General features: G+C 36.4%; 1 protein-coding gene across 5 annotated transcripts in view; it reads right to left on the bottom strand.

Annotated features, from left to right (window-relative positions):
- Positions 1–14,892, bottom strand: part of KMT2E (lysine methyltransferase 2E (inactive)) — a 63,228-nt gene that overhangs the window by 28,875 nt on the left and 19,461 nt on the right. For all 5 annotated transcript variants that reach the window (XM_076328350.1, XM_076328325.1, XM_076328342.1 and 2 more), the window contains 4 exons: positions 8,214–8,325; positions 7,643–7,872; positions 5,863–5,943; positions 4,752–4,810 (listed from right to left, as the gene is read on the bottom strand). In XM_076328350.1, the coding sequence (XP_076184465.1) occupies positions 4,752–4,810; positions 5,863–5,943; positions 7,643–7,872; positions 8,214–8,325 (482 nt within the window). The remainder of the gene's footprint in view (positions 1–4,751; positions 4,811–5,862; positions 5,944–7,642; positions 7,873–8,213; positions 8,326–14,892) is intronic.

Here is a 14,892-nt window from a genome sequence, read left to right as displayed (position 1 = left end):
GTGTACTGACAAATGCTTCAAGCACTCACATGTAAAATTCACCAACAGCTGCAACAGCATGAAAATGAATGACCAATGAGAAGCTGGTAAGTAACAGATGTTTGGTAACAGGTAAGAAAAAAGATACCAAATTAATTTCATTCTTTGAATGGAATTGTATTATCATATTCCATTATAAGCAAAATTAGAATCAGAACAAAAATGCTAAAAAAATGTATTTGTTAACGCATTCACTTATATATAGCTTTTACTTGTAATATGGCTTTAGGATTCTCTCAGATGACTATATTCTAGAGGGGATTAAAATTAATGACTGCCCAGCATTCTTGTGAAGCCCTATTAATCAGTCATGTGTAAGTCGTAATCAACTACTTCAGCTTCAATTTGCAGTGTCAAGTGCCTTTTTCAGGGTAAATACGTCAATTTAGCCAAAAGCCTTCTCTCCTCAAAATCCCCTAACAATAACATTCTGCTACTCAGGGAGGAGAAAAGGGACGTCTATTTTACTCATTAAAACAAGATCACACACAAACTGACAGATATTTTTTCTTTGTGCTGTGCACCCGCAGACCTAAAAGCCAAAGCCTGAAATTTAGCATACGTCAGCATTTATGTCAGACAAACATTTCCTGACCTGAAACAGGATTACCCTAGTTCTGTCAAGATGAAAGGCTGTGAAGTATGGGGAGGACTGGAATAGAGATGATGCACATAGATAGGAGACTGCTGTTCACATGTGCTCAGTACAGACTTCTCAGATTTTAGCAGCTTTTCCAAATATTCTGCCTTCAGTAAATACACTTCACACTAAGCAAGACTTCTTCTGAAACTGCATAGAAGCAGGCTTTACAAATAATGAGAGCAGAGAAAACATTCCTTCTGAGCTCAGAAGGATGTTGCCGTAATCAGTGCGCTCAACGGCCCTAATTCTTGAAACCTTCTTTACTAAATAAAGAACTCCAGCTACTTAACCAGTATTTTTCTTTCTGGATTTTTCTTGCTCACAACATCCTTAACAGGATTCTTCTGTGCATAGCAAGCAATCCAATTTTACCATCTTGGTTGTTCTTTTGAACAATTTATTAGGCACGTTATATATATTAGGAGCTATGATGTTTTCTGAATTTGTTTACATCTCTGCTGGGACTATTTTCTGAACTAGCATAAAAAAACCACATAGAAAGAAGAAATGTCTAACCAAAGAAAAATAAGTAGCAGAGTAACCAACAATTCAGAAATGAAAACACAAGACCCTCTTGAAATTGTCAGTGTTTGTAGTCCATACACCAGTGCCTACAGAATCATTATGTCACAGCCAAACACCTCCCCCGCCCCAACCCCACAAAACACTGTCTTCCTTAGGGAAGCAACATTTCAATATTGTTGTCTACACTGTGCCCTAACTTACTGTAAAGAATAATTACCTCAACCGAACATATAATTACAGAGTTGTTTTGAGACGCTCCTTCCTAACCTACATAACCTGCTTTCACTTTGGAGAGCCTTAGTAAAGCACACTAAGGAAAGATTTTGTATCTTGGAAGGCAAGATACAAACTCTCCAAATTTCAGAAGACATTATGGGCCCAGACTCACTTCCCCATAAGCAGCAAGTGATTTCATCAGCACCAATTTCAAGACCAGACAGCCTGAAGCAAGTTACACATCTAGATACTAGATCTTAAAAAAAACAAAAACATAAAACCACCAACCAAAAAACCCAACAACAAGAAAACCAAACCCAAAGCATCCAGGATAGAATTGACTAGGGGCTTAACAAAGGTTCTCACTCCACTGAACCATAGTAAGCAATCCAATGCACAGTAAGTTGCATCAGAATTACACTTCTACACCAGAACAACAAAACCAACACCACCACATACAACCACAGGCCCCAGAACAATGGGCTATAAATGTTGCCAGGAAAAAAGGTGATGTGGTTACGCATAAAAGTTGAAGACTTTCACCAAATTTCGTATCATGTGAAATGTTCACTTAGAAGCTCTTTTCTTGAGGCAAACCAACTGATCGACTCTGGATGCAACATGGCTAAAGCAGCAACTCTTTAGAAATCTTTACAATACAAAAACATTATACAGTATTCCCATATCTAAATGGAAAGCCCTATTATACTGTCCTGGTTTTGGCTGGGATAGAGTTAATTTTCTCCCTACTAGCTGGTACAGTGCTGTGTTTTGGATTTAGGATGAGAACAAAGTTGATAACACACTGATGTTTTAGTTGTCGCTGAGCAGTGCTTACACTAGTCAAGGACTTTTCAGCTTCCCATGCTCTACTGACTGAGAAGGCTAGAGGTGCACAAGAAGCTGGGAGGGGGCACAGCCAGGACAGCTGACCCAAACTGGCCAAAGGAATATTCCATACCATGTGCCGTCATGCTCAGTACATAAACTGGGGAAAGCTGGCCAGAGGGGCCGCTGCTTGGGGACTGGCTGGGCATCGGTCGGCGGGTGGTGAGCAACTGCATTATGCATCACTTGCTTTGTATATTCTTATTATTATTACTATTTTATTTCAACTATTAAACTGTTTTTATCTCAACCCATGAGTTTTCTCACTTTCACTCTTCCGATTCTCTCCCCCATGCCACCGGGGGGGGAGGGAAGGAGTGAGCAAGCAGCTGTGTGGTGCTCAGCTGCCGACTGAGGTTAAACCACGACGTATATGTAACCCTAAATACATACTAACTCAAAGAACATCCAAGTAATGCAATCTTACCTTTAATCAAACACCTGTAACTTAGTAATAAGTAAGTTACAAGTAACATCCCACTGCTGTTGAATACTTAAAACATTTAATAGATGCAAACTGATGCCACTTTTGCTTTTCCTACTTGGAATCATCTATGAAAATTGGCCGTTTTTACTAGTGTCTCATGGTAGACAGTTCATACCCAGAATTACTTTAAGTCTGACTGAACCACGTAATATCAGTCAACATACAAAAAGTGCATTTAGCCAAGCAAATGTATCGGCTAAATGAAAATTAACTAGAGATGCAAGCATACATTAATTTCAAGTTATGTATTATAGATCACAGTAATTAATATTGCACTTCAACTGAGTCTTAGACTAAACAGGATTAGAATTTATCTTTGTTTTTACTCTGTTTTGATACTTAAGATTTACCATTTATTTTCCTATTGAATGCATAGATTTAAAAAAATTGATCATCATGATTAAAGAGGGCTGAACACTAACTTCAAAGGTAAAATCTCTTCAGCTCCTGCTAAGATTTTGACTAAACTTAAGTTTATAGTAAATGATCAGATAGTATGGCTACAAATCCTGAGATGACTTAAATAGCTCAGACCATCAACTTCCCTATCCTGTATGTAAATTCAAGTTCATTCTCACAATATCATACCACTTAGTGAACTCATTAACTCCAAATGAATTATAAATGTACTTGTTCTATTATTTTAATAGAATCAGCAAAAATTAATTATAAATTCTAAAAAAACCTGTACTATCTAGCAGGTCAACCAAAACTTTGCAAAGTAAGTTTGTGTTTGTTAAAATGAAAACAGACAAAAAAAGATTGTGGTGTTCTAAATAAGTCATTAATGCCTTTAAGAGACTTAAGACAGCTTAGCATTGGACAGCAGAAGGTGTCAACCGCACCAAGCAGCGCTATTAAGACAGACACACTTCTAGGCCACATCACACACTTCAGAATTTTCTGAAGGCATATGAAGTAGGCAGCAGGACCTTATCTACATGGTATTTTTTAAAGAAATCCTAACACACACACACACACACACTTGCACATACCCCAGTACTTCAGAGACATGATTTGAAAGTAAAACATATTAAGTTTAGGAGGATGACTTCCTCCCAAATTATGACTTTTGTAATAGAGCTTGAAAGTATCACCTGTCAGTCAAGAAACCCACGACGCATTTTGGTAATGGCTGGACAGAACTCCTGAAAAGTTAGGCCGGCTCAGTTTTGAAATTCTATAAATGGTAGGAGAGCTAATTTCATAAGATACTGAGACTGAAATAGGTACTTGCACTACAAGCCTCATCTAGTTATCAAACGCAAAAAACCTCAAAACATCATATAATTCTATTACCTAAGCTTCGCAATTTTTCTTGTTGTCAAAACAAACCCCAAAACTTACCAATACACACACCCAAATCTACAGCCAACAAATCAGAATTAGGATTCCCTCTCAAAACTATGTTAGGTTGTTTTAAATCTCAGTTATGTAATTCTTAGAGACAGGAATATCACCTACAATGGAATAGTTTTAAGAGATTAGTATGAGGATATGAGCAGTCTATACTATGAAGGAAAAAACAACAGAGCTGTGAAATAATTTTTTTCCAAAAAGAAAGTAGACTTAGTAACCCTGTTTTATTGCAGAAGAAGAAACCTGAACCTTTTCCATCTTATCTTCAGGAGCTTACTCAAAGTAGTCGTTATTATAAAAGCTACATTCATTATTGTGAAACTTTAATAATGTTCAAACAGACTGAATTATTCCACAATGATAAGTAAAAAGGCAGTGGTGACAACCTTTAATAGAACACGTGAAACTCCAACAATTCTGATATAATGTTATCTTAGTAACAATAAAGTCAAGTAAAAGGCATTGATTTACCAAACCTTATATGCTGAAGGCTATCAAAATTGCAGGAACAGTGTATACACTCTTAAGTCTATACAGTTGATATTTACTTATTTTATAACCTTTACTAAGGAAAAATCTTTAAGCTTTACTCACCTGACATATTTTCCCTTTTCCTTCGTTGCAACAGCACTGCCCTTTCTTTATCTAAACTCCTGAAATTAAAAAACAAATTTTATTTCATTCTTCACACTTATGCATCAATACATCTAAGTATTAAAACAGACCTTTTCATAGTTACCATTTTCCATTGACTATTACAGAATAAACAGTAGACTAGCTGAATGTTTAGATACTTAGAATCAGTTGTGCACTGTTCCATTCCATTTTAATCAAAGCACATACAAGTATCCAAATCACTTGAAAACGTAACAGAACTTGATAGCTCAGAAGAAAGATTGACAACTGCTCCACGGATTACAGATAAGCAGGCATTAAACCATTTTCCTGCAGATTCTTCAAAACAATTGTCACAATACAAAACAAATACTCTATGACAACAAGGTCCAAACTATTTCTCAGAAATAATAGAATAATTTATTGGTAATTAAAATGTTCTGAACACGCATGTCTTTTATTCACTGTTTAATTAACAATCTGCAACTTAAGAAACAGGTAGCATTTTATACTCTACATCACAGGACAATTATGATGACAGTAAGGTATAATCTACCTACCAGTCAGAACAAAATGCTCTCCTTGTCATGTCATATGACTTCAAGTTGGGGGGGGGGGGGGGGGGGGAATACAAATACTCATTACAGAGCAAGGAATCCTCCAAGTGAGCACTGCAGCATATTGGAACGGGGCCATAAAAACAAAAGACACCGAGAACTACTGATGGGGCAGCTGACCTGAAAACACTGCTGTTAAGGGTTCTCAACATATGACAGACATGAAACAAAATATGGAATGGATTGTCTATGTATCAGTCAGCCTGAGTAAGGGTCCAGGAATCATTGCTATTTTGATAAGCATTTCAAGGGTTTATCCCTGCTGCCTAGTGAGGTGAAACAATGACTACTATGAACAAGGAAGTAGAGACTGGTAAGATCATCTGCACCAGAAATGTAGCTCCTTTAACTAGAATTGACAGGATTATGCTACATGGTCTGTGTTTTATCTGTTGGTTGTTCCAGTACCTCCTCTTTTCATATTCTCTACTCAATCTAGTTATTTAGAGTTCAAAATCAACCAAACTACTCACCTTGGTTGACAACGTTCACACAGATATATATCAGGAATATGCTGCCTGTCAATCCCCATGCAGTCAATGTGCTGCCAGACACTTTAAGAAACAAAAATACACCTTTTTAAGTACAATTTTTAAAATTGTGTGCATAATACACACGCACACACACACACACAGACAGCGAGCCTTTCTTTTTTTCATCATGATCTTTACTGAGATTGAATACTGCCTAAAACTACATCTCAATCACTGTCTTCGCCACCACTCTGCTAGCTGATTTTCTATTCCACTGATCACTGTAATTCCAATCTTGTGGCTGTCTCCTGGTGTCTTCTCTGCTTCTTTAGACTCATTTTCCCTCTTGGAAATTTTTCTCTAACACTAGAAATAAAAAATGGTAAATTATCACAATAGAGAACAAGATAGAGACAAATACCCTCAGCAACAAGACTTATGTTTTACATAGTAACAGGAGATTTGTTTTTAAACAAAAGGATTCCATTTCCTTTTATAAATATACACATAAAATATTATTTTTATTTTTCTATCTAAAAATATATACACAAATATATGGTTTTATCTACTTATATTTTAATAGAACATATACGTTTTTATACACACACCCCACATGACTGGTAGCACTGTTGTGCAGCACAGGAAGAGCTTTAACTACTTCCCACAGTCAGAGAAGAGAGGCTGCTTACTAGACTGAAGGCTAACTGAAAACAGTAGTTTATGCTCATCCCCACATTGCTAGAAGGAACTGAGACACAAATCGTCGTTATCTTCCCACTTGTGAATTTATCACAATTCTCTAACTCCTCACAAAGAATCTCTTCTTCAAAAAAGCAGACTCTACCTAACTGGTGACTGCCTAGAGCTCCACTGCTGAAAGAACATCTAAATACATTTAAAAAGAAGGGAAAAGGTTATCAGAATCAAGGACCATCAAAAATTAAAAACAAGCTTGTTACATAAGCAATGGAGCTCAAATTAATGTTTTAATTAGCTGTAACAATAATTTTAGAAATACACAACGATCTAATAAATTCAGTGTTCATTAAGCATACTGAATGTAAAAATACAGGCTAATACTGAGTAATTCCAGAAACATGAGATTTGTCTTCTCCTGTTAAGTACATCAGCTCTGAAAGTTTCTAAGCTCATTTTTCCAAGTCCAAGTATTTAATAGCACCCACTTATTTTACTATGATCAAGTAGGTGCTTAAGCATGAACACAAGAATCTAAGTTAGTCTTTCCATAGTTATTAAAATTCTTAAAACTATGTCCCTTGAAAATTAAGCGTTCTTACCAGAAAGATCATGCACAGAGAACCAATATTTGAGAAGTTTCTTTCAGATTATTTTGCATCCTGCAAGTTTCTTGATTTACATATACATAATTTACCAAGATGCTTTATTACTCAGTACATGCAGATTAAGAACCAATCCCTACGTCTTTATTTCACCATACTAGCAAATAACTTGGACAAAATACCAAAGAGATATCCTTTTTATAGGGGAAAAAAGATATACCCTTATTAAGCAACAATGCACAAGTAAAGGCATGAACAAATTAAAGAGCAGTCAAGTCAGACTGGAATAAAGTATACTCACTGGCCTTAACCAACTACCTTGCCTGTTAGAAAGCCATACAACCTTCAAACACTGTTTTGATGGAAGGAAATTTCCTATGACTCAACATAATTAAAACACCATTTAGTTACACTTACTTTCAGTGCAGTTTGAAGTTTTAAGTAATTTTTACCTTATAAATTAATTTAATATTCATTACCTGCATTTGTCACAACAGATCATATATCCATCATCATGTGTAAAGCCACAAATGCATCTGGTAATATCAGTTCCATAGCTTCCATCCTCTGACGTACTGATGGTAGTAGCACTGGAGGTTTCATCAAAGTTGGGAGTGGTAAATATGCCTACTTCATTCTTGCTTATAAGCACTGATGGAGGAGGAGAAGCTGGAGGCGTTGGAGGAGGCCGAGCACCATAGTTATGGTCCTAGATTTTTGTTGAAAGAAAGTTATAGCTCTTAAACGTTCATACGCTGATGGTTATTTAAGCCAAAGTGTAAGAATTCACTTTGTAAAGAATTTCAGAGACTTATTTTTTTAGTAATAGTTTAAAATTTTATCATTGCTCATTCTTGTTTTTTACTTTCTCAACTATATTTTACATGTAAGCGCACTATGTTCTATATTCTGCTTCTAATCAACCATCTTTAGTCAACTTACCCAACTCCCAATAAGATATAAAAATGTAAACGTGAATCAGTTTTTCCAGTTAAGAACAGCAGATTTTACATAGTCTGTTTTATACAGAATACTTAGCATGAAACTTACTGCATAGGGCAAACCAATGTAACTGTGTGAATGCGAGCTGCTGGTATACAACTGGTGTGGATAACTGTTCGATTTTTCAACTACCACAGGGCTAGCTTCTACAGATTCTGGTCTGCAAGGCAAAAGACAGAAGAAGAATAAATACAACTAATATGTAATTTATATTAATAAGTTACAGGTACTTGTTGCACAACTTCTAATTAATTGCCTGCTGTTCCTGTCTAAAGGAGTATACAAAAAGGGGGTGTGTGTGAGAACAAACTCACACAGCCCCAACTGCCCCCTCACCCCAAGAAAAAAAAGGAAACCCACCCCTCTTCTTTCATTTAAAATGAAGCTTCTAGAGTGGCAGAGAACTTATGCCTCTGTAGAGATACAAAATTTTTCTCAAAAAAGTGCATGCTGAATCATGTGACATAAGCTGCAAATAGGGGACAGAAGAGTGTGTTACACACTTTGCCAGGGAGTCATCAGTCTGTATGCCCAAGTCTACAGAGTTGTAACAGAAGCTGCAGAAAGGACTTCAGCTTAATTATGACAAAAGACAGAAGCAGTAATTCAGAGAGCTGCAAACCAATATAGCCCTGCACTACCACCGATCCTATTCAATTCTACAATGACATCTAGTGGTAGCATTAGTGCACCACCTGCAACCATCCATACGAACCAGTACTCAAGGCAGCAGAGTGCTGTTTCTACAACCAGAAATCGGAAGTAGGGCAAATCTATCTAAAAAAGGCAGTTTATCGACTTCTCTTCTTTAAATAGAAAGAAAAAAAAGAAAAATTTGTGAGAGAAGGTTTTGTAGTGAAAGGCAGTGCCACCTTTAATGCACAAACTATGGTTTATATGCACTAAACCATAACATGAAAGACAGGAAAGATAAAGGAATACTAAAATAAGAGGATCTTTTTGAGCACAAGAAACTACACCTTCGTTACCTTTCCTCAGCAGTTACATTCACATGTGCATGCAAGCCTGTATATACTCTCATGACTGAGACACTTTTAGTCAGTAACTTGTAGCTTTTTCATTGCACCACATGATTCAATCACACTAGGACAAACTTCAAATGAACCCAGTTAGCCAAAAAAACCTTTAGGTTGTTGGTTTGGGTTTTTGGGTTTGTTTTTTTTTTTTTTTTTTTAACACTGAAAGGCAGGACAAAATATCAGTATCTAAAGTGGCTTTTGACTCGCATCACAAATCAAGCCTGGTTCACTTTTCTAATTTTAGTTTTATTATGCATGAAGTCTATTTCCCATCACAAATATCTTAATTCCTTGAACTGATTTTTTAAATACAGTTGATATTTCTGAATCTTAAGTTAAAATAGGTATGTGTTTTTTCTTAGACATTAAGATATTAAATAGAGGCTTTTTTGTTATGCCATGAAGTGATACTAGTTTGATTTAAAAGGACACCAGCAACTTACATTTGTTGGTAACAGTTTTTGTAAGAATATAATTAATCATTAGCTTTCTGAAAACAACATACGGTATTTTCACATCTACTTGAAAGTGTCCTACTAACATTTTTGGTGGCCTATTTCTTCTTATTAGCTTTTCCCCATGTGAGGTTACTACATGATAAAATTGTTTAAAAAGAAACACTAGTTAAAAACACTGAGTGAAGACTTCAGTTTCTAGAGTCCAAAGAAAAAACATCTTTTTTAAAACATTAATGTCTCTAAACAGTCACCAGCTGCATTTTTTAGAGAGACAGAGCAAACACGTGAGTGCACAAATCATGTGAAGTACTAACATTAGAAATACAACTTCTGACTAGCGTGAGACAAAAAACAACTCTGACAACGCTTGCCCTTCATTACCTCAGAGACCCAGAAAAATCCTCATTTACTCTCTCACACCACTTCTCAACTTGAAAATAATTTTGTTCAGAATTTGTTGGTATTATCTTCCAGAAGCAGCTCAAAATTTGCCAGGTTCAAACCCATGACTAAAAAAAATAAAACAGACAAAAGTTGGAAAAGCTGTGCCTTTCCAACAGATTTGCCTTTACCTATTTACTGACATAATGCATTTGTGCAGTAATCATACACCATTAATGTCATTCAGTTAATCCTTCTGACAATCTAGCCAACCAAAATGCCAATGAATGAGGCACTGACTATCCCATCCAGCATGGTTTGGACAGAAATTAACTTCTCTTTCTCCAGTTCAAGAGGGTCTTGACCAGTGTATTGCTTCTACTACTATTCTTCAACATTTATTGAATCGGACAAGCAATAGCACGGTTACTCTTACCCACTATGCGTTCAAATGCCCAACCTAGGTCTTGTTTGCTTCAGTATATGGAAAATACTCAGTTTTCAGAGCAGGAAGGCTTACTGATACAGGACCGGGGGCAGGGAAGGGCGTGTGGGGTATGGAATTCAGGTACAATCCATCCTTCAGCAATGCCACAATTAATTTAGGAGAGTTTCCTTCATTAAATATTACCATGACCTAAATACTAGCTACTTCAACATGGGAGCATTCAGTGAAAGATACCAGAATGGAAATGTCCTAAAAAGAGGGGTCATGCGTATTTTATCAACTGACTACAAAAATTAAAAAGGTATTCTAAATCTCTTGCAAAATATGAGGCAAGACAATACACCCTACTCCCTAAATCCATTTCTACCTACTCTAGCAATTTATAAACCACTTAAGAGAACCAAATTTAATAGAGGCATAACAGTTATGAGAAGCAGAAGCATTAAGCTTCCAAAAACAAAATATAGAAAACAAATGCATTTATCCCCAACTATTTTAATACTCATAAAACAGATTCACAGTACAGGGTTAAAAAGGAAAAAGCACAGCTTTACTTGAGCAAGGAAAGCCGGGGAGGGGAATTATGTGAGACACAAAGGCAATTAAATCTTTGTATTAAAAAAGTTTTAACATAAATACAAAATTAGAGCAGAATCAGCTTTCAGCAAAGCTTTTTACAAATGCTTATCCAGGGGGGCCACAGATAGTTCTTTACATTGTAACAGATGCTCACCAGAGCTTTGAATGTAACTGTTACTGTTCCATTTATCCACTCCGATGCTAGACTGGAGTGGGGAACAGTGAGGAGGAGACTGAGAAATATGGGAAGGAGGTGATGGAGCATTCACTGAAGCTAGGAATTAATCATCGTAGGTTTCCTTTACAGTCAACAGAAAAGTGACACTCATCCCATAAGCAGTACAGAACGAGTATCATTTCTCCACAGAACTACAGACAACTTTCTAACTTTGGCAGATGGGTCTGCCAACACTTTAATGTGCCTGTCACCAAATTCCTTGTTACCCCTCTTCTGCCCACCATGTGCATGACCCTGACCTTAAACAGAAAACACACCCTCTATACTATCATTTGTTCAAAGGTCAAGGCCGCCTTCTCAAATAGGCATCTCAGAATTGGAGAGTTTTGTGAAGAAATACCTCTTGGTAAAATATTTAATTGTACAGCCGATTAAAGCATGAGATACCATTTAAATTAAAAACCCATTTTTAACATTTTTTTCACTCAAGAAGCAGGGCTCAAGTAACAAGGCACTAACTACTGTATTATAGACACCCACCCTAATCTCACCATTGGCATTCTTATGGGCATCCCAAAAAGCAAGTTTTCAGGAAGAAAAAGTGTAAGCATTCAGATCTAAAAGAACACTATGAGGTTTTCCTTGGTTGTATTTTTGAGCATAAGCCAGTTCTTTTACAGACTGAGGTACTAAGCTTGTCAGTCTTCTGAGCATACCACATTTTTCAGCTTCACCTCAAACCCTTAGTGTCTAACTAAGGGAGATATTTATGGTATTTTTAGTTTTCATCAAAACTGAAGTGTTTGTATTACAATATAGTATATTTTAAGTTAGACCAAAATCCTAATATTATGCCCTAAAATAAACAAATAGTACCATGATAAACTGACCATGACATTTTGCTAAATGGTCATATATATTTGTTAAGTGTTGTGATTAGCAATTCAAAACTGTGCAAAATATTCACAAGGAACAAAATAAAAAGCACCACGAAAAGAGCTTCCCCCATGCTCTCGGGCTGCAACGATTTAAGATATTCCTGTAACTTGAAAACAGGAACATAGTATTTTCTCAAATGAATAAAAAAAGCAAAGATACCCGTATTTTTAAAAACCCCTCAAATAATTTTCATTCTGCAAGTGAAACAACTCTCATGTTCTGGGTCATCTCCTACCGTTCACATTTGAAAAGTACAATGCAAACTGAAAATATTCTGCCTGTTGCCAGCAGATGGCATTAGTGAGAAATTAAATAAGCAACGCATGAGATCAGATAGTTTACAAAAACTCAGTCCCTACAAGCTTATAGTTAACCTATATTAAGGGAATCAACTATCAACCATTCTAAGCAACAGTCAATTCTTCTTTAACAAGTCCCATCTCCCCACCCCATTCCTTTTAAATACTGTCTTGTTTCTGACCATGTAATAATTAAAAAAAAAAAGAGGGAGCATTTTTTTACTAACACCCAAAATACAATCAGTCCTTAGAATTTGGGGCCATCAACTACTTCTATAAAAATGTAGGTATTCAAATGGGAAAGAAAATCTCACTAAAACTAAAGTTTTCAAAGGCAGGTGGGTATCCAAGCTTTAGGCTATGAAAACTTAGCTAATAGTACTTCCTGAAAACATTTGTCAAAACTCCAAATGAAACCTCTTGCTTCCAAGCATGCTTCAGTAGCATCAATCTGCCATACACCAGTTTGATAGGTCTAATTTTCAAGGAGTTCAAGTTTGTTTTCCCTTTGCACCAGCACACCTGAGCAGTATCTAGCTGAAGATCAGCTCAGATAAAGGAATGTAATATATTTTGTACGAAAAACACTATTTTCTATTTCAAGACACTTCATCTAACCAAACGCATCTGATGGGTTTCACTACCTAGACAACAAACAACTGAGCACCACTACTCTACCACAGAGTGGGTTCTGCTACCTAAGCATCTCGTAGTAGGCCCTACAAGTATAGGCTGGCCCAATACCATCTGCATGAACTGGCAAGCTTCCCATCGTCCTAAAATACTTAAAAAAAATATCCCTGTTTCAACAACAGCCATGGAAGGGTAGGTTTTCATTTATTTAAGACTACAACAATGTTCATAATCTTTTCTCCCAGATATTGAACTCAATACCATGATCCATATACTGTGGTGGTTCAGTTCATAATAGAGGCCTTATCTCTAAAATACATATACAGATATTAAAAACAGGAGAGCAGTACCATCAATAGCATTTCCCAATGTGTAGCTTATACTCACGCTCTAGCTTATAGTCAAGCTAGACTAACACTCTCTTAAGTCAGGAAGCGCATTTTGAACCTTCTGAAATGGCTGGCTCTGCTTAGTATTACAAGGTCTTTAACAGTAAGAAGTCATGCATATTCACCTTTAGTAAACCTTTTACACATAAAGGCAAAATATATATGTGTTCTGACTACTATGGCACTACGAAGATCAATCCACCACTGGAGAGCTCACTTAGGTACAAGTAACATAAGAGACAAACTATTTCACCTGATTTTTAAGACATTCAAACCTTTTAATAAGAGTTACTCTCCACATAGCTGTTTGCTACAATTATTAAAATATTGGAAACTATGTAATCACACAAACTATCCACCTTTTTAATAGGCTTATCCCTTAGTTTGAAGCATAAGGAAAAATCTCTCAGCACTAAGAGATTGCACTAAGCTAAGAGTTTTTTCCTGGGCTCCTTCTCCTACATAATCAGGTTTGCCATTCCCCCATTCTTGGGTGTTTGCTCATGCTTCAGCAACTGATGAAGCAATATCAGACCTGTCAGTCACAGGGAAGAAATTCCAACTCCTCCCTCTCGGGAAAACCCCAGAACTTGCTCAAAGACAGTCTATGATCACTATCAATACAATCTATATCCAACATGCTACTCTGGAAGAAAACGTACAAAAACACATGTAGATCACATAGATGGCGATAGAAAAGGTTTACAACTGTATAAGCTGGTAGGTTAGGGACACACCTTTGTGTCACACTTCTTTAGATAGTGACATGGCTTTTAAATCAGCATAAGCCAATCATACAACTACACATTTTTTCAGTGTAAGTATGGCAGAGATGACAAGAATTAATCTAATTGGTAACAGTCACTTAATGTCTGAAGGAAAGTTCCTAACTGGGTCGCCATGCCACAGTATCAAGCAAATAACACACTGAACTCTATCTTGTTTATACTGACAACTATATTTATTTATTTTAATTTCAGCATGGCATGCTGTGTCTGCAAGGAATGTCAGCAACCTCGGGAATCATGACCTTCTCTAAACATAAGAGAAAACCACAGGAAAAGATAAGGAAGAGAGCTGTGAACGGGTCACTCAAAAAATTTTCTGCACCAAGGAAACTAGTGTTCATGATATATCAACAAAACAACTTTAAAAATTTAATGTGACAAAAAGCTTCAAATTGCAAATTCTTAGTTTTCTTCAGATAAATGGCACAAAATTAGAATAGCCTCATATATAACTGAAAGCACAGGAGAGAAACATCCCTTTAAAAAGCTGTTTAAGAGTTCTCCTCACAATGCCTAACATTTCTTTCGAAGTTTGGAAGAAAAGCCATTTGCTTCTTAAACAGAGTAATATTACGTAGCACACGTTCTCAAGCAA

The sequence above is a fragment of the Aptenodytes patagonicus genome, chromosome 1 (genome assembly GCF_965638725.1).
Source record: "Aptenodytes patagonicus chromosome 1, bAptPat1.pri.cur, whole genome shotgun sequence".
NCBI classification, from domain to species: Eukaryota; Metazoa; Chordata; class Aves; order Sphenisciformes; family Spheniscidae; genus Aptenodytes; species Aptenodytes patagonicus.
The sequence above is the reverse complement of the archived record's forward strand: the minus strand, read 5'-3'. Positions and strand labels throughout refer to the sequence as shown.